The following is a 24,246-nucleotide window of genomic DNA, read 5'->3' as shown; positions in this document are numbered from 1 at the left end:
AGCAGGGCAACAGCACCTGGGTTGTCAGACCTACTGTGGGTGTGTATGTGTCTGTGTGTGTCCAGTGTGCAGGTGCCAGGACTGGGAGGTATCTAAGAACTTAATGCCAGACAAAGACATTTACATTTATGCGTTTAGCAGACACATACCGGTATATCCAAAGCGACTTCCAAAAGAGAGCTTTAGAAAAGTGCATAGGTCACTGATAATAACAACGAGATAGCCCCAAACATTGCGGGTAACCAAAACATGAAGTATACATTGTGAAAACGAAAAAAGTCCCAAAGGGAAGAACCATAAGCCCATGTAGTTAAACAAGATACAATTAAACAACATGAACCTCAAAAAGGTGCAAGGGTGTACCTGCGGAAAAAAGCAAGCAACAAAAATATATTATACAGCAAGTACAATAGCTTTAGTCAGTTACAACTAACCAGCAAGAGCAACAAGTCTCTCAAGAAGAGTCATTGTGATCCTGGGGGAAACTGAGGTCCAGAAAAACATTCCAAAGTGCCGTTGCACTCCCGGAACAAGTGCGTCTTGAGCCTTTTCATGAAGGTGGGGAGACAGTCAGTGTCTCTGATGGAGGTGGGGAGTTGATTCCACCATTGGGGGGCCAGACAGGAGAAGAGCTTGTGTTGGGACCGGGCGCTCTTGAGCGGTGGGACCACCAGACGGTTGTCAGAAGAAGACCGTAGGTGGCGGTTGGGGGTGTAAGGCTGGAGCATAGACCTGATGTAGTCGGGTGCAGTCCCGTTCACCGCTCGGAAGGTCAGTACCAGGGTCTTGAATCTGATGCGGGCCGTGATGGGAAGCCGATACGGGCTGATATGGGGCTTCCCGATGTGGGAAGACAAGAACAGACTTACAGCCAGAGAAGTCTTACAGCTCCCCACACAATAACTGAGCACGCTGAACTAGCACACATTTACATTTACATTTATGCATTTAGCAGACGCTTTTATCCAAAGCAACTTCCAAGAGAGAGCTTTACAAAAGAGCATAGGTCACTGATCATAACAACGAGGTAGTCCCAAACATTGCAAGCAGCCAAACATGAAGCATACATTGTGAAAAAACTAAACAAGTGCCAAAAGGGATGACCCATAAGAGCATGCAGTTATACAAGTTACAAATTAAGACAACATGAATCACAAAAAGTGCAGGACTGTACCTGTAGAAGAACAATCAACAGTAAAATATTTCACAGCGAGTACAAGACTTAACTTTGTTATAACTAACCTACAAGAGCAACAAGTCACTCAATAAGAGTCATTGTGATCCTGGAGGAAACTAACATCAGGTCCAGCCAAGCATTCCTAAGTGCAGTTGTACTCCTGGAACAAGTGCGTCTTGAACCTTTTCTTGAAGGTGGGGAGACAGTCAGTGTCCCTGATGGAGGTGGGGAGCTGGTTCCACCATTGCACCATACACCATACTGAGTATTTCAAAATAAGATGTAGTATGTGAAAGCTGTGAGTTAATATCTTTTAATATATGTCAAAGCACACACCAGGTCTGTTTCTTAGCACACACACGCTATGGTGCCAAAGGGACGTGAACTGGGTTATATAACATCTGAAGGAATAGCCTGTCTACTGTCAAGACCTCAGAGAAAACAGGGCAGCTGTCTCACAGTCATCATGCATTAGTAACTGTGTGTGTGTGGCCTGCCTACATAAGTGTGTGTGTTGACGTGTGAGTGTGTATAACCTGTGTTATGTGTGTGCATGTGTGTGTGTGTCAGAATTCACCCATGTCTGCATCCACAATCATGCACAGCATAACCCTCCAGCTGAAAAATATAAAACGTTGAAAAATTTATGAGCAAGACAGAAATGGGGGGGAGACATAAAATAAAATTAGTCTCACTCAGACTAGAGACGGAGAAGCCTGAAGGGCTTGCATGTTTTTGCTTCTCCAGCCCAGTCTTCTCAAAGGCCTCAGGGAAACGAGTCCCTTTATGCCACAATTGGGGCTTTGCACTAGCACACAGGAGCTGCAGAAGCCTAGAAATGCATCTGACATATTAGCCTTGACCTAAATCCATCATTGTGAGGGCTAACTGGGTTAACTGAGCTAGTGGAAGACTGGATTCACAAGTTTAATGCCAACAAAATAAATTACCTGTGGTTTGCCAGCCCTCTGCTCTTGGGATGTCCCCTTGCTGTCAACAATACTGGGTGAGCAGTGTCTGTTGTTCAGTAAGGACGTAACTAGGCTCTCGGGTAATCTTAATTACATTGACGAGAGACAATGATTAATTAAAAAGTGGAAAATAACTTGGATAGTTGGTAAGTCAGGGAGACTCTATACCTAGCATCGGTAGAATGTGTGATGATTTAATTTATTGGCAATGGGGCTAATGTTATTTCATGTTCCTGTGTTTTATTAAAATAAATAACCCATGTTGTCATGTAAATCTACAATTCAAGATGCATGTTTTGTCCAGATCTATTTCGATTGGTAGAGCTAACTGAAGCTGAGTTTAATCACAATAGTTTGTTTGCTAAGCTGTAGCTAGTGCAAACGTTACACACTTAAGTTGATCCTGTTTGCTTCGACAACCGAATTGGAAACAACTAACGTAATAATTTCAAATGTTATCTAGTCAATCTGTTGAAAACAGTGTTGTGTACACACAATAGATTTATTTGTACGTTTTTATTTCAATTCTCCACCTTCTTGTTTCAGTGAGTGCTGTTGGCCTTGTGGCGTCTTTGCTCCGCAGCTTTATTCAGAGCCATAGAAAAAGAGAGTTGCGACACTTCCATAGACTCCCATTGTTATCGAGGAATGCGGAAGTTAAGCGTGTCTCATGCAACCTATAGTTCCAAACATTGTATTTTCCACCGTTGAACCCCATTCATTTTCAGTGTCTACGAAGTAAGTTAGCTGGTAAATTGATGAAAATCATGCATTTTTTCATATTTCAACCACCACATATCAATTGTTATGAGTAGTATTTCATATGGCCAACTTAAGATAAACATTTTCGTAAGATTATAGCTTGTTAGATTCTAAATGCAGTTAGAGCCATATATGGCTTATGGGGTCCGAAGCAAGTGAGCTGGTAAATTGATGAAAATCCTGATTTTTTTCATATTTCAACCACCACATATCAATTGTTATTAGTAGTATTTCATATAGCCAGCTGTAGAGAAAATGTATTGTAAGATTATGGCTTGTTAGATTATAGCTTGTTAGATTCTAAATGCAGTTTGCGCTAGACTATAGTAGAGCTATGCAACACTTTTACTGTAGCTAGCTAAAGAGCATGTGTATCAACCAGAAGTTTGTTGGTTTATAGTCTGTCAAATTAGTTCTAGTTATTGGTGTTCTTTGGCATACACAGTTTACAGAATCTGCTCTTATTAGCCTATAGTACATCTGATTATATCTAGCAACAATGAATTGCAGATTAAAGCCTTGGGTCCCCTATCGTCCAGCAATGCTCGGCAGGAATTTCAGGTCCACTCAATAGCTAGCTAGTTAGTTAGCTCAACTAGATGCATCTACTACTGCGGTCTAAGTTTTGTGAAAAGCAGACATTAAGATCACCTGCTCACTACAAACAAAAGGAGTGGAAGAACACTGGACATATTGTACAATAAAATGTTTTATTGAATTGCAGTTGGTTGCCTTGTATATTCTGTTCAATTTTTTTCTATTGAACAGTTGCCGGTGATCATGGTTAGATTCAACTTGCATCAAGTACAAACGTGTTGTTAATGTGGTAAATTGTAAGTGGGCTGATGAAGAAAAAAAAAGTTGAACAAATCCCATTTACTTCAACAGTCGAAGGTTAAACGTTAAGTGGAACAATATAGGCTAGCATAGCTATTTCCAGCTCTGCTTCACAATATTGCGTTATGCATTATAAGTTAATGTTATACATACATGTTAATAAAGTAGCATACATACATGATACAACACACCAGTAACCAATTGATATTGTGTTAATATACCGAAAATATCCGTGAATCGAGATGGTGCTGCTGTCGGTCCCGCCGAAAACCATTCAAACAGGTTGACAGCAGTGGGTTTTCATTTAACTACAGCGAGCTACCGGAACCACGTGACAAAAAAGCTCTAGCTTTTTTCCTGCGTTTCACTGGCAGTGAGTGTTCACAATGTTGTAGTTCACTCCATTTTTCACCAAAAACGTCAGCGAGGACTGCCTAATGTAGATAAGAGTCAGCTGAAGATAGCCAGAATATCGGATTTCTTCAACTGAGCCTGTTTCATTCGTAATTTGCCTGAGAAAGCGACTTCCGTTGGCCAGCTCCATTGAAAACCATTCAAAAAAGTTGACAGCAGTGGGGCTTTTTGGAACTACAGCGAGCTACATGAACCACGTGATCACGTGTCGGCGAGATCAAAGCGTGTCCAACTCTTTTTCTATGGCTCTGGCTTTATTCATTGTAAACCAACCAATCAGCGCGCAGCTCATCTGTATATTCATGAGCATACCATAAAAAGAGAAAACCTAGCTTTTTTCCCGGGACAAAAGCATCAGCGGGCACAGCAGCGGCGTAACAAGTACTTGGCGGGCCCGAGTGCAGATCTCACCAACGGGCCCCTTACCGACCTATCGTCAAGCGAAATTATTGACTGTTGACCTTAGCGATGCGCAAGGAAATTTAGGCTACTTATGATGTACAATTAAGGGTAACGACTGCTCCTTCTATGTGAAGATAGATGACGGTTTAAAAAGTGAACGTCTCTGACTCGCGAGTTTCTGGCTCTAGATTATGCTTGCTACAACACGGAATGAGCATAATGGAACAGTCAGTCATGAGCCGACGTATCTGCGACGTTTAAATAGAGCACAGAGATGAAAAGAAAATCTGATCATTTACCGAGGCTTATCCGACGTTATGAATGACGTTTCGATCTGTCATGTGTGCTATCTGGGTACTAGTAAAAAAAAAACAGTCACTTCGATGGTGAATATTTGATTTTATGTTCGTTAGATATGCTAGTTTACATTTAGTCTATCTAGCTTTAGCTATTTTCCGACTACATCCTGCACATAGTTTACTATATCTAACCTGGCTGCTGCCTGGTATGGCCTCGGCCTATATGTGAATTTTTATGACGTTTAATAGCCATGTCAACTGCATACACCAGACAGTAAACGTTATGTAATTATTAGCCTACCCTGGTGGCTGAGTTTCACACTCATTGCTGTTGCCGGGCTGGGGGTCAGACGTAGTGTCCTCTTCAACACGCTTCGACACAAATCCAAATGAGGATAGTTTTGACAGCTTTGCCACCCTTACATCTTGCTCTTTTCGTTCCTGCCGCTTTCTGGAGCCACTTTTATGTTAAAGGGAATGGCATGGGGTAGCCTAATTCGCTTCAAAACGCTAATGCAACACAACTGTAGTATCCCAACAACAACTGTCTGTGGTATTCCAACAACTGGATGGGAACAATCGTGTGTGGGTGGGCGGGAATCTTTGACAACAATATTACCCAGACATCCTTGCTATTTTTCGAGGGCAATATTACTTAATAAAAACGAGATTTGTGTCATTCAGCAAAAGGCAAATGAGAAAAAATGAATTATTTGCTGTTGTTAACACTGACTGTTTTTAAAATGTTTATTGGGCAGGTGATAGCTCAAAATTCTGAATGACTGACACCATAATTGAGAAATGTTTGCGAATTCATAAGACTGGATCACATGTGATCTACAACTTGCGGTTTTAGAGCGGTGCAAGGGGCCCGGTCAGATTGCCTTAAGGGGCCCGGTCAGGTTGTCTCACTTTTACATCGAGGACGGGCCCCCTTTCGCCACGGGCCCTAGTGCAGCTGCACTCCTTGCACTCCCTATAGTTACGCCACTGGGGCACAGAACAGCCACAGAACAGCACCCGTGAAATTTTAAGCCCAACAAATGTTACATACCCTTTTCAGAGACCTTAAGGAACAGTGTGAAATACCCCCCAAACCCAGTCAATCTCCCTTTAACATAATGACAAAGTGACCACACCATCCCAACCTACCACACTCACACCCAAAGAGTTTCAGTTGACTGTTGAATTCAATTCTATATCGATTAGGGCTGTGAACTAACTCAAAGTCTGTGACTTTTGGAGCTGAGGGAAGGAGAGAGCTGGAGAGATGAGGACTGGCAGTGTGACACAGGGCTGTCCTCTCCCATCAGCGGCATGCCGGCCAGATGTGTCAGGAGCAGATGGAGCGTGACTGACATCCGTTCAGCGGCCAGCATTCTCAGAGGAGCCGCCAGCTAAAACCGCCACCACAGAGGTTTTAAACCACACACCCACAAGAACACAAACCTAAAATCAAGGGTTAGTCATCTTCAATACATTGTGGAAGCTGGTACTGATTGGCCATTACCATTGTTGTATGATACACAGTAAGTATTTGGAAGTGAACAGACATCCCATCATTAAATTATTTTATTAAATTTTTAGAAATGACATGCACCATGCACAAAGCACCAAACCATTACACAATATTCACACCCTGGACAAACTCCTGCATTTAAAAAATTTTTTTGACAGAGAACTCCCTTATATGATTGATTGTTTGATACTCTAGATTGACATGAACGAAAAGCATCACTAGGAAAGAACTCCTTCTGACATCACAGATTCATCCCAAAAGGACATTGCATTACCTTGCTTTCTTCCAGAAATGGCAGGTGATGAAGCTATATGTAACGGAACAAAAAACTTTCACTCATTCATAATGAGTAGTTATTAGTAAATAGGTAATTAGTCATTACCTGAAGGAGGGCAGATGACGGATGAGAGGATGTGTGTGTTTTCAATGTATTGGAATTAGAAAAACTGCTAGTTCAGCAGGTGTTACTTCCCCCCCCAAAAAACATGTAAACATATATTAAAGAGTGGTATATCCCCAAAACGTACTTGGCTCAATTGTGAGGATTGGTATATGAAACTATTTCGGCCCTCAGAAATAACAGACTATTTGTATTGTGTCACTAATTATCTCAAAATAGGCCTTATTCAAAGGTTTTGTAAAATATTGCACAAATTAATATAGTGTCATTTTTATTACTTAGTTACTGCCACCATATTAATTAAATATTGGAGGGTTCCCTGATGTGAGTCAGAAGCACCAACTGGTCTAAATATTTGCACCCTTTGTAGCCCTACCAGCCCTTTGTAGCCCTACCATTCCTTTGTACCCCTACCGTTTGTAGATATGCACCCAATTTCTCTGCCACATTCACCTTAAGGCCACCAAAGTCTAAATGTTATGCACACACCACCACAGGCTAAAGATTGTTCTCTTTAAGATAAAAAAAAAAAAAAGACAGAAATTGTACAAAATCCACAATATATGAATCGAGACTCGATTTACACAGCAAAGTGAAGCATTGGGTACATTCACATTTTCTCACAATAAATAAATGATAACATAAGGCATCCTTATGAGCTCACTGACAAAATAACAGACAAGTTTTGATTGAAATATTGTTGAAAATCACATGCAATAACATTAACCCCAGTGCAGTAAGAATCAAATGCATTTTCAATCAGTAGTGCCAGCATATGTACTATGAGCAGTGTCTCATTAGAACCCTAATAACATGCCAGTATGTGACTATTGAAAGTCTTTGCAAGGCGTGTAGCATTTGGATTAAGGGCTTTTTCACAGGAAGTGCTTCTGATTTAGGAAACACCCCTTCTTATCTGTTCAATTCAGGCATCCAACACAGACCTGACATTTACTGGGAAATACAGATACTTATCTGTGCTGGATTGTTATTGTCTGGATTGATGCTAACTAAAGCTGTTTCCATCCATATTGAAAAAAACACCCTCCTGGCTGTTTCATACTGAGTATATGAAAGGATTTCAAATAGCAAGTTCTAATCAAGGCAACACCACCAGCCCTTGTCTCCTCCCCTTTTCATTCAACCAATACAGGCCACGTAAAGGCAAAATGGTGGTTGTGGCCAATCACTGTTGATTAGAATGATTTATATTGCTACAGAAAGAGGAAAGTTCAAAGGAAGCCATTTTGCTTCCTCACTCCACCTTCTTCAGAATGTAGAGGATTCCGATGTTGTCAATGGTTACAAAGGTAGAGAAGTCAGGTGACACATGGATCCTCTTCAGATTGGCTCCTGTGGGGTAGAAGGTCTGTAGGGCCTCCCCCTTCTCCACATCCCACCACTGAGAGAGAGAGAGGGAGAGAGAGAGAAACAATGACTGATACAAAGAACCTCTCTTGTGCTGTAAACAAATAGGTGTCTGGAAAGTGAACCAGTTGTGCAGTTCAGTCCATACTCACACACACACACACACACAATTCCACAGAGTGCCGCTCTCACAAGACCCCTGTCAAACCTTTACCCCCACTGCTAATCTTTCAGAAGCAGGCCCATATTTCAGACCTAGTGACCAATGGTGACTATACTTTGATTTCTCTACATGCAGGTCACAGACACTTTCGCACAGCTACGGTTTGGCAGTAAATTCAATGGGATGAGAATGACCATCAAATATATGTGACAGTTCTACAGTCAAACTGACAACAGCACCACATCACTTACATCGTCAATCCACACGCACGCACACACACACACACCATAGGCTGCTTCGCTAACTGATTCAGTTTAATCTGGGTTTAATGCTGCCATTTCCACTGAAGCTCCTTCTCCACGGGTGGATCATCAAAGGCGCATTAAGTCAATCATTTATAGCCTGGCCATGTGTATGTGTGAGTGTTAGCAAAGGTATGTCTTCTTGTGTGTGCAGGAGGTGGCACAGACTGAGGTATACCAGCAGTCAACTACCGAGGACTAGAGGGTTATCTGGAAGGAAGAAACATATTACAGTAACTTCCATTCAAAATATCAAATCAATGGGTCTACCATTGCAGCCAAGTCTCCATAGCAGCTGATCTCTGTCTTTCTTCTGCTATGCAATAGGTTCTGGATACACAAGACGTCCATAGGCGTTTGGGCATTGTTTGTAAACCTGTCAATAGATTTAAGCTCTGTTGTCAATATAATTACCACCCCCCCCCCCCCCCCCCCCCCCCCCCCACACACACACACGGAGAGAGGAAGGGAGTGTAAAATCAGTAAAGTGTAATTAGGCCTGGCAGCTTCAGGGTGGAATCTCAGTTACACTTGGGGATCACTCCTGCTCTACGCACTAAACACACACACACACACCCCTTATCATTCGAATGCTCATGTTTCTGTCTCCCACTCTCGAATAGGCAAAATCCTTTTGTACACTGGGCACAGGCAAAATCAAAACATGCCGACAACATGAACAACACACAGTGGATGATGAGAAAAGAGGAGACTGAAAGAGGGGAAAAAAGAAAAAGCAGTTGTCAGAGAGGAGAAAAGGACACCTTGGGTGTCGAAGAGACTGAAAATCATGGATTGAAAAGTGATGGAGGGAGACAAATAACAGACACACACGCCACAACTCAAACCCCCTATAAAGAGGATTAGTGCGCCATGAGGTCCAGGGGAGCTGTTGAACGAGGGAATGAGATAAAAAGGAAAGAAACCAATGTGTGGTGGTTTGAGGTATGGATGAATGTTAAACGGAGAGAGGAGTTTAAAGTTGTGTCTGGTCTGGGCACACACACGTCGGGAACACTCTGTATTTAGTTTGTTCAAGATTTTTTACATACTTTTGTTTTCCATTTAGAATATTAAAGGTTTAGGTTTTGGTATACTGTACATTACTTAGCTTATCTAGTATTGTTTGCGATTTTGTAGACCTCACACTTTTTGACACCCATACTGTAAATGATTGCCTCAAAAGGTTCCCAAATACGGCTGACTACTGCTGCTGTAAAGTAGCCATGACCAAAGTTGTCTAATTAAAAGCCCATATGTATATGTACAGTGTGTTTGTGTATAGTGAACGTCTGTGTATGTAAGGAAGAAATACTGCACAGCAGTGTGAATATTGTGATTTTACATATGGTGGATGTGCATGTTGATTCACACACGTCATCCATAGCACTTAAGACAAAGCTCTTGGCTCTGCAGTGTACAGTGTGGTGCCCTTGTCTACATGTACCGACACATGCAGAAGAGATGCATGGTCCTGCCTAGGGTTGATGACTCCCAGAGGAACACTGCAGCAGGAGAAATTGTCCTGTGTATGTGTGTGTGTGTGACCGTATCCACTGTAAAGCAGATGGCTGATGTGCTGATATGAACACTGTTACTGTAGGAGTGCCTGATTTATTAGCTTGCAAGAGATGTAGACAGAAAAACAATAGTGTGTGTGTGTGTGTGTTTATTGCATATGAAAGTGTTGAGTTTGTTTTTCAAAGTTTGAAAGCATTTAGCAGAACCAGCACAGCTTGCTCCCCCTCCTGCCAACTTATCTAAAATTAACTCTAATGATGAGAACAGTACAAGCGTGGATGCTCACATACCCCAAACACCGGAATCTTCCCAGAAAAGACAGAAAAGGCCCAGGAAAAAGAGCAAGTAGAAAAGATACCAGGATGGATCTCCATCCTTTTGAGTGAAAAGTGAGGAAATGTATAATGGGAAAATGATAATTTGGTGACAGAGAGTAGCTAAGGGAAAGAGTATAAAGGATATTAAGATGAGGGAAGTTTCTCCCTCCCTCCCTCCCATTTGGGTCACAATCTGGGCAACCCCAGATGCACCACAAATAAATGAGGTATGTGTGTGCTCTGCAAAAACTGCAATTTCTTGCGCTTAGCATGTGACTAGCTGACTAAATGAAAATGTTTGGGTAAGGTTGTTTAGAAAAAGTGGTGACACTGTCATGTTTTATGTATAAAATACAGCCATGTTTAATTCACTTTACTGTGTTGAACATACAACATTGTCTTAAATGCAGCCAATAAGAACAGTTACGAGTGCCCATCTCCTTTATTTTTCCAATAAAACAAATGGATTTCAACATTAACTTTCATGCTCAAGTGTTTGCAATGACTATGAATATGTTATAAAATGTCCCTTGTAAGAGCTGTTTGTTGGAGACAGCGTGACTTTACTTGAACACCAAGCAGTGTTCAAATCTTTTCAAATATGGACTTCAAGTGAATATGTGAATTGAACCAGTATATTGCAGCTCTTTAGTAAAAAATATTCACCCGAATATATATTGAACCAGTTCAGACTGCAAGAGAGCCCTCATTCTGTAGCTACTTAGCCAATCGAGCAATCTCATGAAATTAGCAGTGATGGATTATTTTATATAAATGTTATCATTAAATATAAAACACTACAAGATGACAGTAACAGAAGTACTATATGGTGAAGCTAATTCAAGTTTTACTCTTGCAGCCATGTTTGATTATTGCTCTTAGATAAGATGAATACAGGTGGTTAGCATCTAACACCAACTCAGAAAACAGGTTTTGGTGCTTCGATACTGTAAACAAAGAAATGCTGAGCCATCAGACTTAAGTAATGACTTAATCCTTGATAGGAACCTACGGGCAGTGGACAGGGACAGAAAGTCTCCAGGCGTTTTGACCCAAAGCTAGACCTTAACCCAGCTAAAGAAGAAAGTGTCAACTCTGTAAACCAATACTGGTATGTCCAGAAATATATACACATTGTATTATATTGTGTGTGGGACATAGGCTACATGTGCATCAGGAGTATTAGACTTTCAGTAAAGTAAGTAGTGATGGGAAGTTCGGATCATTTTATTGATTCGGTTCTTTGAATCTCGTTAAGTAAAATGAACAAATCTTTCAGTGGGCTCTCCGTCCACTGCAAACACGTATCATATACTCATGTAGGTTAGTTCATGACAGTTTGTATGATTGGTCATTTATTATCACACTAGCATTTAATTATCACGGCAAACAATTACACAGCACTAAACTGTAAATGTAAAGTGAAAATAACAAAACCAGTCAGTATGATGACTTGAACGAATATCACTCACGTCTTACTAAAACAGCGGCCACGCGAAAGGGAATGAGGAAACTGTTTCCTCTACTAAAAGATACAATGCGGGTCACATGAAAAATGATCCAAAGACTCGTAGAAAGACCAAGTCGGGAAATGAACGAATCGTTTTGTTCCCTCTAGCTACCACTACAAAGCCTATGCAGGTCACGTGAAAAATTATCCAAAGACTCGTAGAAATACCAAGTCGGGAAATGAAAGAATCGTTTCTGTTTACTTGGACGAGCCTATGCAACAATTCCAGGGAGTCAGGTGGCTGAGCGGTGGGGGATCGGGCTAGTAATCTGAAGGTCGCCAGTTCGATTCCCGGCTGAGCCAAATGACGTTGTGTCCTTGGGCAAGTCACTTCACCCTACTTGCCTCGGGGGAATGTCCCTGTACTTACTGTAAGTCCCTCTGGATAAGCGCGTCTGCTAAATGACTAAATGTAAATTCCGATGCGCGGCCACGAGAAAATTAACGAATCACTCTGAGAGGACTCGTTACTCCCGAGTCCTTTTAAGGATTTGTTCAAAATGAATGAATCGTTCACAAACGCCACATCACTGAAAGTAAGTAAACCGGGTCAGCATCTATAGAAAAAGGGGTTGAAACCGTCTGACTGTTCACATGGCTTGCCACCTGTCTGTCTAGCAGTCCTCTTGGCCGGTTATCTAGCTCTCCTTCAAGGCTGCTGAGTGTGATCTGTCTGTCTGTACGTCTGTCTGCTTCTTTGTTTGTGTCCTTCTGTCTGAGTCTGTCTCTTTGTGTTGTCTGCCAACCAATATGTGTGAGCTATGGTAGCCCTCCACCCTCCTTTCCCTCCTTCTCTACGTTCTCCCTCCCAATCTCTCCCCCTCCCTGCAAAACCTTTGCAACAGGTAGCATTACACAATGTTATCTTTTGTAAAATCTCTTTACAAAACAAGAATTACGCATCTCAACTCAAGAGTTTTGAGAATATGACCTAAGTATTGAAAAACAGGTCCTAGCAATTTTGAAAAGAATTGTAATATAGCAAGAAACTAATGAACGACATAGGCCTACTGTGTTCATTAGCTCCTGTAGCTAGTCCAGTTTGAAGACATAAGGGCTAGAGGTAAACTAAGGGCTAGGTGTAGGGGTAAAACAGATTATTGGGATTCAGCCTGAACATTCTTTTCACAAACCAATGTATGGGGCTATGTAATGGTTAACATCGGCCCCAGTTGTTTCTATGGCTCAGTTTTGCAGTAGAACCTGAAATGGTGTCATGTGGGAATGTGTGTACATGTAGTCTGACTGTGAAAGTCAAAGAGCTTGTTCAAGCGGATGTCACTTGGAATGGAGTGCATGTGTTTGTGTGTATGCATGCGTCAGTATAACCTTAATTTGGTCCATATTATAGTGCTGCCAGTTTAACTGTACTAAAGGTCTGCCTCTTCAAGTATCGGAGAAATTCAACATTGTTTATCTAAAAGACATCCCTAAACAGTTTAATCCAAACATACCCAGCACAGTTTGTGTGTTTAAGAGAGGGGGAGAAAGTGCATGTGTAGGGCAATTCACCTTCCCGATAGATAAATAGCTCAACCAGTATCCAGGGAGGACGCAAACAGCAGCCTTTCTTTTATCAAACCTCTCACCAAGGTGTATGCACACCAGGGACCGAAAGAGAGAGGGAAGAAAGAAAAGAAAGTAGATAGGCCAGCATAGCATTGAGTAACTAGTATTTGCACATGGCCTTGTGCATGCGTGTCTGTGTGCGTCTCTATTATGACACATGCACAAGTCATGGTTATGGATTTGTTAATGCATGTTTCTCATGCGTGTGTGAGAGTGTGTGTGTGTATGTATATCTTAACCCACAGCCGAGCTGAGGGGGAAACACTGTCTGACACAATGCCTAAATAATTCATCCAAGGCTCTGCTGACTGAAATATTGATGCAGAGACAATTTGCGAGTGTCCCTCCTCTTTCCCACCATTTTATTTCTCCTTTTTCCCTCTCTTTTCCTCATCCTGCTCCTTTATCTCTGTGATACTTATTTTGTCTTCTCTTCCATGAGGCAAATACCACTATTTATGTTCCACCATCTCATTCACACTCCCCATCCCCTTGTCCCTCTCTTTTCCCTTATGGAAAGACTGATACTTAACATTGTTTGTGTTTGGTGTGGATGCATATTCTACATTGTGTGCATCTCACGTAAATCTCTGTCTTCTATGCTCATATTCTCATACAACCCCCCCTCCCAAGAGAGTTCTAGAACTTCCCCTTCTCTCACAGACAAGACAATTAACCCCAGTTTAAATGAAAGGAGCAACAAACCTTGGCAATGAGGGATGGGGATGAATATTTCACAACATACTTGTGTTTACGGTGTAAGCATGGAAATAGACAGGCGCACAAAACCAAACTCAAGGCTGAGTGCTCCGATTGGTTCCTATCAAGAAATTCTGAATGCTGGCAAAAGGGAGGAACAAAAATGCATCTGGAGATTACAAGTCGACCTTCAAGTTACAGAGAGCACACAGGGATCCAGAAATAGTGGACATTTACAAACTAGCATGAGCAAGCGGATAGAAAGTCATTCTCGAACAGCCTTCCTTTTCCTATTTTTCTACACAGGAACCTAAACACCGCTCACAGATCAAACACAAACACATGCCCACACATCCAAACTCCTCACAGACACACGTCACAGACCCTGACTTGACAGGTAGGGGGTGCAGGTATTTTTAGCAGGGCAGTTCTCTTTGCTCTCTGCGGGGTGTGGTTCTGCTCCGGAACATCTCAGCAGGGTTTCACATCCGCTGAGGAAGACCTGATCAAATCAAACCTAAACAGTGAGCAAAGCTGACAACGTTGCCAGTTCAGTCTGCTTGCTTTCATGCGATAAGAAGACCGATCTGTTTCAGGTACATCTTATTTTCTCACTCTTTGTCACTGAGAATATTAGAATAATGACTGTATACACCCACAGAAACGAATTACAAGCGCCAGTCGATTTGGCAATAGTGAAATTAAAAGGGTTTTTGTACTTTGTGGATGATTTCTGTATCAAGATACACAGTATGTCTAACAAACTGGTTTGTTTTGACCTCAAGTAACGAGGCCATGACTGAGTGCCTCTAAGTAATGAGTCACTGAAAGAACAAGCCTTTACTTATCTCTTATTTAGCTTTGTGGTGGAATCAAACACTAACGTTCCCCTCATTCATTAGCATTTGCGCCTTTTATCTAGTAATCCCTAGTTTTTCCACCCATTATCTCTCCTTCTGCCTGTTTTTCTCTGTCGAGGGAAAGGTTGCGGTAACCTTGACTCCTCCATGACTACACCTTTTGCTTTTGACTCTTTTTGAGGAAATGATGAAGAGATGTCATACCTCACTCACCACCAGGGTCTCGTTAGCACAGTTAATGGCCACAGCTTAGGAGAGGGGGGGATGAGGGAGAGATACTGCGACAGCGGGGGAAGGGCAGATGACAGACAGAGCGAAGTGGCATAGTAGCCAGCAGGCTACTATGATCTTCACTTGTTTGACTGAAATCTAAAAGTCACTAAAATCCCCTCAGACAGTCAGGCCTTCATTACCAACCTGACTTTTATGTTGAGTGTAAAAACAGAGAGGTAAAAGGTGTGCATGTGGGTGTATGGGATGGGACAACAGATCGCAGAGTCCTGCTGGGCTATGAAAACATTTTGAAATGACGAGGATCGATTGCGGTTCAGCATCTCATACAAAATGTCAAAGACTGTGTGTGTGTGTGTGTGTGTGTGTGTGCGTGTGTGTGTCTCATGGGAGAGGAGGAGGAGCAGAACAACGGTGGCGTGAGTGTGCGGAGGTGAGATAAGGGTGCGTGTCACCCTGAACTCCGCCAACCATGGTGCAGAAACACAGCGGCGGGTTGATATGTGAAGTCTGCCAACTGCAGGGACGGAGAAAAGCCTTCATCTAAAGCTCCAATCCATCCACGACAACCTTCTGCCTGTGTTTGTGTGTCCGTGCATCTCGCCTACACACTATTAGCTGCAGTGAAAGAGTGGAGTGTGTGAGTAGCCTACAGTCTGTGTCTGTCTGTCTTGAGTGAGTGTGTGTGTGTGTGTGTGGTGTCTTACATCACCCAGCTTCAATAACAGCCAATCAGGGCTTCACCGAAACAATAGGAATATAATTATATATATAACCCCCTGGAAGAAATGACATCAGTGCTAGCTTTGATTGACAGCATGAATAATGAGAGACTGTGAGAGGGATATTCATTGGGTTAAATAAGGATAGTGCTTCACTCCATTCACTCACTGTGAACTCGAAAGAAAATGGGCCCCCATGGACCGGGAAATCTAGCAATTACAATCCAGTATGCAAAAATTATGCATAATGATGTACCAATCGCGTTTTTGCTTCCCACTTTGCCGGCTTTGAATGGGAGTCAAAAAAAAAATGTTGGACCAACCCCTGATTCTACAACTGTCTCCCGTGAATGGAGAGGGAAAGACTGGGAGACTGTGGAGGTGGATAAGGGACGAGAGGGAGGATATTGAAGCTAGGTATGAGGACTAGGTGTAAATTATTCTGGGCCACCTGGTGTGTGTTTGTGTGTGTGTGTGTCTGTAATGTGTGTGAAAGGATGAGCTTTTTCACACCTCCCAACTCTATTTGGTTCATGGCTTCATGACAGGTTTGTCTCTCCGGCATCCAACACTTATTTGCACGTGCGTGTGCATGCGTGTGTGTGTGTGTGCATTGCGTGTGTGGTGCTCACTGTGTTTGAACAGTATGTGCAGTATGCATTGTGTGTCATGCAATACTGTGAGTGTTAACTGTAAAGTCTGTGTGTAGGAGAATGAGGCGATGGTTTGTGTGTGTGTTTGTGTGTGTGTTTGTGCGTGTGTGTGATGTATTGCTCCACCTCGGAGCTCTCTCACAGGTGTGAGACAGAGAAGTGTGTGAGGAATCACCTGGCGGGGACTGATGGGGGTCAGGGTGGGATATTACAACCTCACTCAGAGAGATGACCCACACCACTTTATCACTAGCTGGCAAGATGCACGTACAGACACACACACACACAAAGTGGCAAAATAATTACTAAACAAAAGAGGTGCTTTGTGCCGCAAACATGTTTCCTCTCTCACCAACTCCCTTGGTTAAAGCCTCTCTGTTGAAGAAAAGGCTGATACAATGCAACAAGATATGTCTGTACTCAATAACACATTATCAGCTCAGTATGCCAAAATTAACTGTAAAAATAAATATATATATATATCCTCTATATAAAAAATATATATTTGAACTGTAAAACAAAACCCCTAATTGTCCCAAAATCAATACTGAGTGGATGCTGTATCCCAGTATTTAGGGTGTTGACATGACATTGTCAAGATGACAACATTAGAGGGGTAAGATACAATTGTCTCCTGTCTATGCTCTATCATTTGTACATGAAGCATTAAAATATCAAAATTGGAGACACCAGGGCTATGTTTTGCTGTCATTTTACAACTTGATTTGACAGTATTTTGCTGACTAATTAGGTTTTTGAGATCTTCACCATTGTAGGTGGGAAATAACAAATAAACAAATCGTAAAACCCAACCACACATGAACACACAAGATAGACACACAGTATCTCCCTCTCTCCCCTGCAGGCTGTAGGGTCACTCGCCCTACACAGCAGGGCAGGCTGTTACAATTAAAGACTGACACTGGCCATATGAGCATACCCAGGTAGACTGTGGTGGGCTACTCAGATAAGGGAGAGGAGAGAGAGGGAGGCAGAAAGGGAGCGTTTGGCGCATTATGGAGGTGGTGTGGTACCAGGTTGAAGGTAGCCAATAGGAAGAGAGGAGAAGGTCTGCCTAGGGATGTTGAGGAGATGAGGATTAGAGAGATTGACAGGACCAAGCAAAAAAAAAAAAATCTACAATGAAAAGAGGTGGTGAATAGTACAGAGAGAGAGAGAAAGAGATAGCAGCAAGGGAGATACCGCACTTCGAGTGTTGAGATAAAAAGCCGACTTTGGGAATGCTGACACAAATAAGTACTGACAGATATCAGAGTGTGGTGATCCTCTCACACAGCACCAGTCTGTTTATTACATCACATCTTGTTCACTCAGCAGACATGAGGATGTCTGTGTCTGTCTTGCTGTGGCTCGCGCTCCACACACATCCCCCATGTCTACTATCTGTCACACTTAAGAGCTGCAGCTCCCCAAATCCTTAAACATATTATTCGGATTTTGTCCTCCAACACCAGAGGAGAGGATATGATGAATACAATGCCCGTTGGAAAAGATACAGGGATAATAAGTTCTGTCATCTTTAGTTTCAGTATTTCATCTTAAATCTTCCAGATGGTTTTCCAAGTTCAGGGCGCAACAAAGTAATTGAGTGGCGTTGTATTTCATACCAAGTAATTATGGATTACTTAGTAACGCAATGCTTTGTCATTTTATGTATTCCTTTCCCTTTGCATCTTCAACAGTGATGTTTTTTCTGGACTGCAGCTGTCTTTCAGGCTTGTTTGTTTGAGGGGGTTTCAGGCTTTCAGCATGTAAAATGCATGCGTTATTTCACTTGGACCTCTTCATCGACTCAGCCAGCCAAGAATGTTCCACTTTTGGCTGTGAAAAATCATCCTTGTCTTGTTTGCTGAAGCCCAAAGATTGAGGAGGTATTTGTTCCGATATATTTTGAGTCTTTTATTGCTTTGTTGGACAGAGACAGTTAGAGATAGACAGGAAATCTATGGGAGAGAGAGAGGCAAGAAATGGCCTGAGCTGGAATCAAACCCGGGCCGCTGCATGTGGGCCTCAGGCCGTATGGTACGGGCCCTACCCAGTGAGCTACTAGAGAGCCCCAAGTTAGGCTTTTTGGGGGAAAAAAAACAGACGGACCCCCTTATAGGGTGGATTCTGCAGAACCGCTTATGTGGTTAGAGCAGCGGGACCCCAGCTAGCTTCTCGACGTGATTCCTGCTCCTCATTGAACCACTTACGAATCTCTAAGAGATCATGATAAGAGCTTCCAGGTTAAAGAGGGCAGATTCAGAGACGGGTCATCTGAATAAGTTTGCTACCATCTCATTAGTAGCAATGTTTCAGGACAGCATTCTTTTGACTTCTCACAGGAAGGCAGTCACCCACTTTCACTAAATATGACCCACCTGCGAGCAGACAGAATTTAATCTTCTCCCTCCCTCTGTCTTACTGACTAAATTACCTGTCATTTACTTAGAATAAACACTGTCAGGACAATTAGAGTGATTGACAGACTAGCCCCTCATTTCATGGGACAGGACAATTCATCAATCAATGCTCATTAAAGGGGATTCGCCCTTTCGACGCATTAGGCATAATAATCAATCACCGCTCCTCTCAGAACTACACATCAATCAGATCAGGACGACTCGGGGAAAAGGATGGAATGGGGGAGGAGCGGAAGGGCAGAAGAATGGGGTGATAGAATGATGAATGTAATCTGTCACTGAATAAGGACAGGTCATTACGAGGTAATACTAGAAATTGTGGATAAGTGCTATATTAGTGTCCATTGAGTCTGCTAATTGGGGCCGCACAGCGCATTACAGGACCTCACTCAAGCCATGATGTGTTAAGGTTCTCTGTTATCTGAGAAATTATATCATGTTGCTGGGTGTCTGACGTCAACCAAAATGAAGTCATTTTGGGAAGTCCATTTTATTGTTGCCTCGCACAGTACAGTACAATATCCTTACTCCCAGAGCATGCACATGCACACACACACACACACACACACACACACACACACACACACACACACACACACACACACACACACACACACACACACACACACACACACACACACACACACACACACACACACACACACACACACACACACACACACACACACAAACACTAATGGGAGCAATCTGAGATTTAAAGCATCATCGATCAGAAAACCATGTTCCCTTGTGGATTACGTCATCATCCGTGGTTAAGCAGCCAATCAGACGCAGGATCAGCCCGACCCCTCGATGACCCTGCCTCTGGTAAAACCAGAGGTAATCAGAGAGGAGAGCAGCTAGCATGCACACACACACACTCTGCAATCCAATCACGTCCCGCAAAGGTCTTATTATTTGCATATCATAAACATGCTCACATGCACACACACACACCTTGAACTGGTTTATGGATATAATTCAGCAAACCAGAGTTTATTTCTGTGAGCTTATGTGTGAGCTTCTCCTGTCACGTTGGTGGCGGGCAATAGATGCATGTAAACAAGCATGTGCGTTCACTTGGTCGTTGTCTTTACCTTAACGTACCCCCCGGTGGACACCAACACGGCGTCGTCGGGGGAGAAGTGCAGGTCCGTCACCCAGCCGCCGTGGAGAGAGTCCATGGCGTCCTTGTTGACGGCGGAACAGATCTTCAGCAAGGAGCCGTTCGTCACGTTCCAGAGCTGTGAGGTGACACGAGCAACGGTCAAACCACACCAAGGAAACCCACGACTGACACACGGGTGAAGCCAAAACGCTTTCCGCTGAGAAGAATTCGGAATAAACCGGAATCCCAATCATATTAGGTGCCTCAATTTGATGTATTGGTTGAAACCAGTGTGAGGATACGACTTTATATTTTTCATGTATTGTTTAAGTGACTTCAACACATGTACAGCAGCCTATATACACTTTTCTTCATTGATTCCTTCATTCTGGTAATATGGCGGATGACAATATTTTACCATTGTAAGTACAATCCACAGATCCACACATTTACCGACAGCAGGTTTGTTTATGAGCTTGGAGTCATTTGTGACCATGTCAGTCTTTGACTACCTACTGATTTGGAAACATTTGAAGAGGGGATTTTTCAAAATGTATTATAAATGATAAATCAGCAACCCACCAAAAACTGTGACATTTCTTATGTTCAGTGCCACTTTAAGCTTACAATCTTTATGCTAGTGTAGGCTTTACAGATCCATTTATAACATGCTATATTTACCGTATGGCTTGCGTAATTCATTGCCAGTGACTCATGTGTGTTGCTATAGAAACGAGAGGGATTCTTTTTGAAATTCAGGTTCATGTTATTTGATCTGGTAATGATAACACCTTCTGAATAATGGAGTAGTTCTGCCAGGGGGACCACCAGGGGGCTAACATCAGGCCATCATTGACAGTCATAGGCCCATCCACTCATTACTGGAGGCCACTATTACATTGAATGACTAACTTGACAAGAGCCTTCTGTCCAATTATGAAGCATAGGTCAACACGAACGTCTTTGAATTTGGCTGGGGGGTTTTTGTTTATTATTTTTTTATGTTGGATTGATGCGTCATTGTTCTAGCTCAAGCCTGTGTTGTAAGGCTAACATTTCAGCACATGGCAACCATTCTGCTGACCTTGAAATGAAAAGGAACACTTGAAAGTATACTTAAAAAATTAAGAAAAAACACGTCAATACCATGTATGTGGGAATATTATTCTGTAGTTAGACCATGGGACCAATGGGTCTCCTGGATCAGGCAATTTAATGACAGGCTCTGTGACTCCCTATACAACCGTGAGTATATTTTACCACCCACAAGCAAGGTTTACTGAAGTAAAGAGTGAACAGGGGACCTACTAGGATCTCTTTCTCTCACCCATTATCCGGTTTTCTTTCCATTACTTCTTTATCAGTCTTGTCTTTGCTTGTCGGGTTATTTTACAGCCTTTACTGCTTAAAAAAAAATAATCCCCTAATTTCTTTCTCTCTCCTTCCCACATTCTCTTGATTTAATGGAACTGTGTAGATGCCAGAGCCTAGGGGATGCAATCTGCTGCACTGACTCAAACTTCCTCTTCTCCCACCTCCCACTATCACACTCCTCCTCCTCCTTTCCCTCATCCCCCCCCCCCCCATGATCCTGCACACCTGTTCCAAGTGCTCCACCCCTCCCTTGGCTGTCATTACTTTCATCCGAACTTCTCGCAAACTTTTATTTTTCTCGCTCTTTTATTTTACTTCCCCTTCCCCTCCCTCATTTATTCTCTCGGCACTGCCCCCCTCCTCAGCATCCTCTTTTTCTATTTGCCTCCCTTGACACTTGCGCCCCTCGTTCCTCTAGTCTCTTCCTCCTCCCCGTTTCAGTCCATCCTCTCAGTACCCACCCGTATCTCGCCGTCATCGTCTCCCGTGGCGAGGCGCCGGCCGTCCCAGGAGAACCGGCAGCTGCGGACGCAGTCCTGGTGGCCAGTCAGCAGGTGCATGCAATCCCATGATGCACAGCTCCACACCTGGGTGGGGGGGGGGAGAAGGAGGGGGTGTGGGGTTAGAAGATCAACGCTGTCATTAAAGACACAACATTAGAAGGGTTGGACGAACATGTAGTTTATCCTTCAGGTAATTATTTGTTGGACAAGACATGCCATGTTAGTTTGCTTTCTCCCTTGGTGGGGGATTATATCCACTTGGATTCAGTTGAACATCATGACTAAATAGCATTCTGTTTATTTTTCTCTCTCTCATTCTGCATCTCCCTGCACTTCTCCTTTCTCCCTCCTCTCTTCCGCCTGATTGGAAGAAAATAACATTGAGAATAATTAGAAATGTCATTTGGCAGACGATTGACTGCGTCTGGAGCGGACACAATGTCTCACATTCATCTGAAGTTTGCGAGGGAGGGAGGATGAGAGACAGGGGGAGGCGGGGGGAAGCGAAGGAGAAAGAGAGGACAAACAGACCAAATAAATGAGGTATATTATACTGGACAAAGATGCTCAGATTTCGGTATGGTCTTCGTTTCACTGCTGGCCAGAAATGGTGTGTTTTCAATCAAGATAGAGGAAGACAGAGAGAGAGACAGAGAGAGAGAAAGAGAGAGAGAGGGGAAAGAAAAGAAGGAAAGAAAGAAAAGAAAGAAAGAGAGAGAGTATGTAGACTGTGTAAACCATGGCCAAAGGACATCATTACCAGGGTGTCGAAGCCCCAAGCTCAAATCAAAGCATACCGGTCTGGTAAACAAAGAAAATCTGGGTCTAATGAGGACACTAGCCGCTCACTAGCCGCTACTACACACGTTTAAATGAACGAACATGCACACATTAAATTACACGCCTAGACACATTAAATGCACGCGCACACACACACACACACACGTCTAATAGACAATTTACGAACACAATTCAAATCCAATTTAGTTTTAGTGACCAGCGGAATATTCCTGTGTGAAACCAGGAGTGACCGTGGCAGTGGATCAGCAGTCAGTGGTTAAACCCCTTTTCATTCTGAGTAATTTTGGAGATTTCTCCTGTTCTACATTTACATCACTGGCACCGACACATCCTGTATGGTATATTTAAACATTTCAAAGGAATCATTTATTTAAGTGTTGATATACAGTGGGCTCCAAAATGACTGGCGCCCGACTGGCAGTGCACAAATAATACTTCAAGAAACGGCACACGGGTTGGGTCTACAGTTCCTACGGTTGGCGTGAATGTCCGACCTGGCTCCGACTCGAAGCAGCAGCCGCGGGGAGAGGAACGCAGCCCGTACCCACTGATTCGGGAAAAGTCAACCAAAGTCGAGACCACAGTGGGAAGGAAGCAGCAGCGGAACCAGCCCAGCAACCCCCACCGTCCACAGACAGGTAGGTGGAAACCCTCCGCAGGCTATGGTCAGACTTAATGACCGCTGCAGAGACGTGGGCGTGTGGGCGCTTCCACCAGCCTGACCATATGCGTCGGTCTTCCTACTCTGATGAGCGATGACCTCACCCCGCCCCCCCCCCCCCCCCCCCCGCTTAGAGAGGTATACGGCCAAAGGGGAAGGCGATGAGACCCCCGTGGCCGTTGTCTGCGTTACCTTGGCGGTCTTGTCGGCGGAGGTCGTGACAAAAAGGCGTCCGTCTTGGGACACGTCGCAGGCCAGGACGGCGCCCCCGTGGCACGCGACGTCACGCAGCTTCTCGCCTGTTTCAATGTCCCACACCTGAGCGAGAGAGAGGAGAGAGAAGGAGAGAGAGAGGAGAGAAAAGGAGAGAGAGAGAGAGAAGGAGAAAGAGGAGAGGGAAGGGAAGGACAGAGGGGGAGAGAGAGAAAGAGAGAGGGAGACAGAGAGGGAGAGTGTGTTTGCATGGTGCTGCTCGGAATCCTGTCACATTCTTTTACACTCAAAAAAATCACCACCAAATGCATCTTATCTTTCTCTCACACACACACACATGCCACGGTTAGCATCTTCTAAGGAGAGCGTCTGAAATAGAAAACAGATGGAAGAACAACATGTCGATATTGACCTACTCTGATGGAATAATTTCATTCCTCATGTTTGGACTACCGCTGTTACCA

The 24,246-nt window shown here is 43.3% G+C and overlaps 1 protein-coding gene across 1 annotated transcript in view; it reads right to left on the bottom strand.

Annotated features, from left to right (window-relative positions):
- Nucleotides 1–6,419: 6,419 nt before the first annotated feature.
- Nucleotides 6,420–24,246, bottom strand: part of apaf1 (apoptotic peptidase activating factor 1) — a 38,689-nt gene continuing 20,862 nt past the window's right edge. Inside the window, exons 24-27 of the mRNA XM_047017723.1 lie at nucleotides 23,762–23,887; nucleotides 22,066–22,191; nucleotides 20,220–20,366; nucleotides 6,420–8,183 (exon numbers count right to left, since the gene is read on the bottom strand). Of these exons, the coding sequence (XP_046873679.1) occupies nucleotides 8,037–8,183; nucleotides 20,220–20,366; nucleotides 22,066–22,191; nucleotides 23,762–23,887 (546 nt within the window). The 3' untranslated portion in view covers nucleotides 6,420–8,036. The remainder of the gene's footprint in view (nucleotides 8,184–20,219; nucleotides 20,367–22,065; nucleotides 22,192–23,761; nucleotides 23,888–24,246) is intronic.

Source organism: Hypomesus transpacificus, unplaced genomic scaffold (assembly GCF_021917145.1).
Source record: "Hypomesus transpacificus isolate Combined female unplaced genomic scaffold, fHypTra1 scaffold_62, whole genome shotgun sequence".
NCBI classification, from domain to species: domain Eukaryota; kingdom Metazoa; phylum Chordata; class Actinopteri; order Osmeriformes; family Osmeridae; genus Hypomesus; species Hypomesus transpacificus.
The sequence above is the reverse complement of the archived record's forward strand: the minus strand, read 5'-3'. Positions and strand labels throughout refer to the sequence as shown.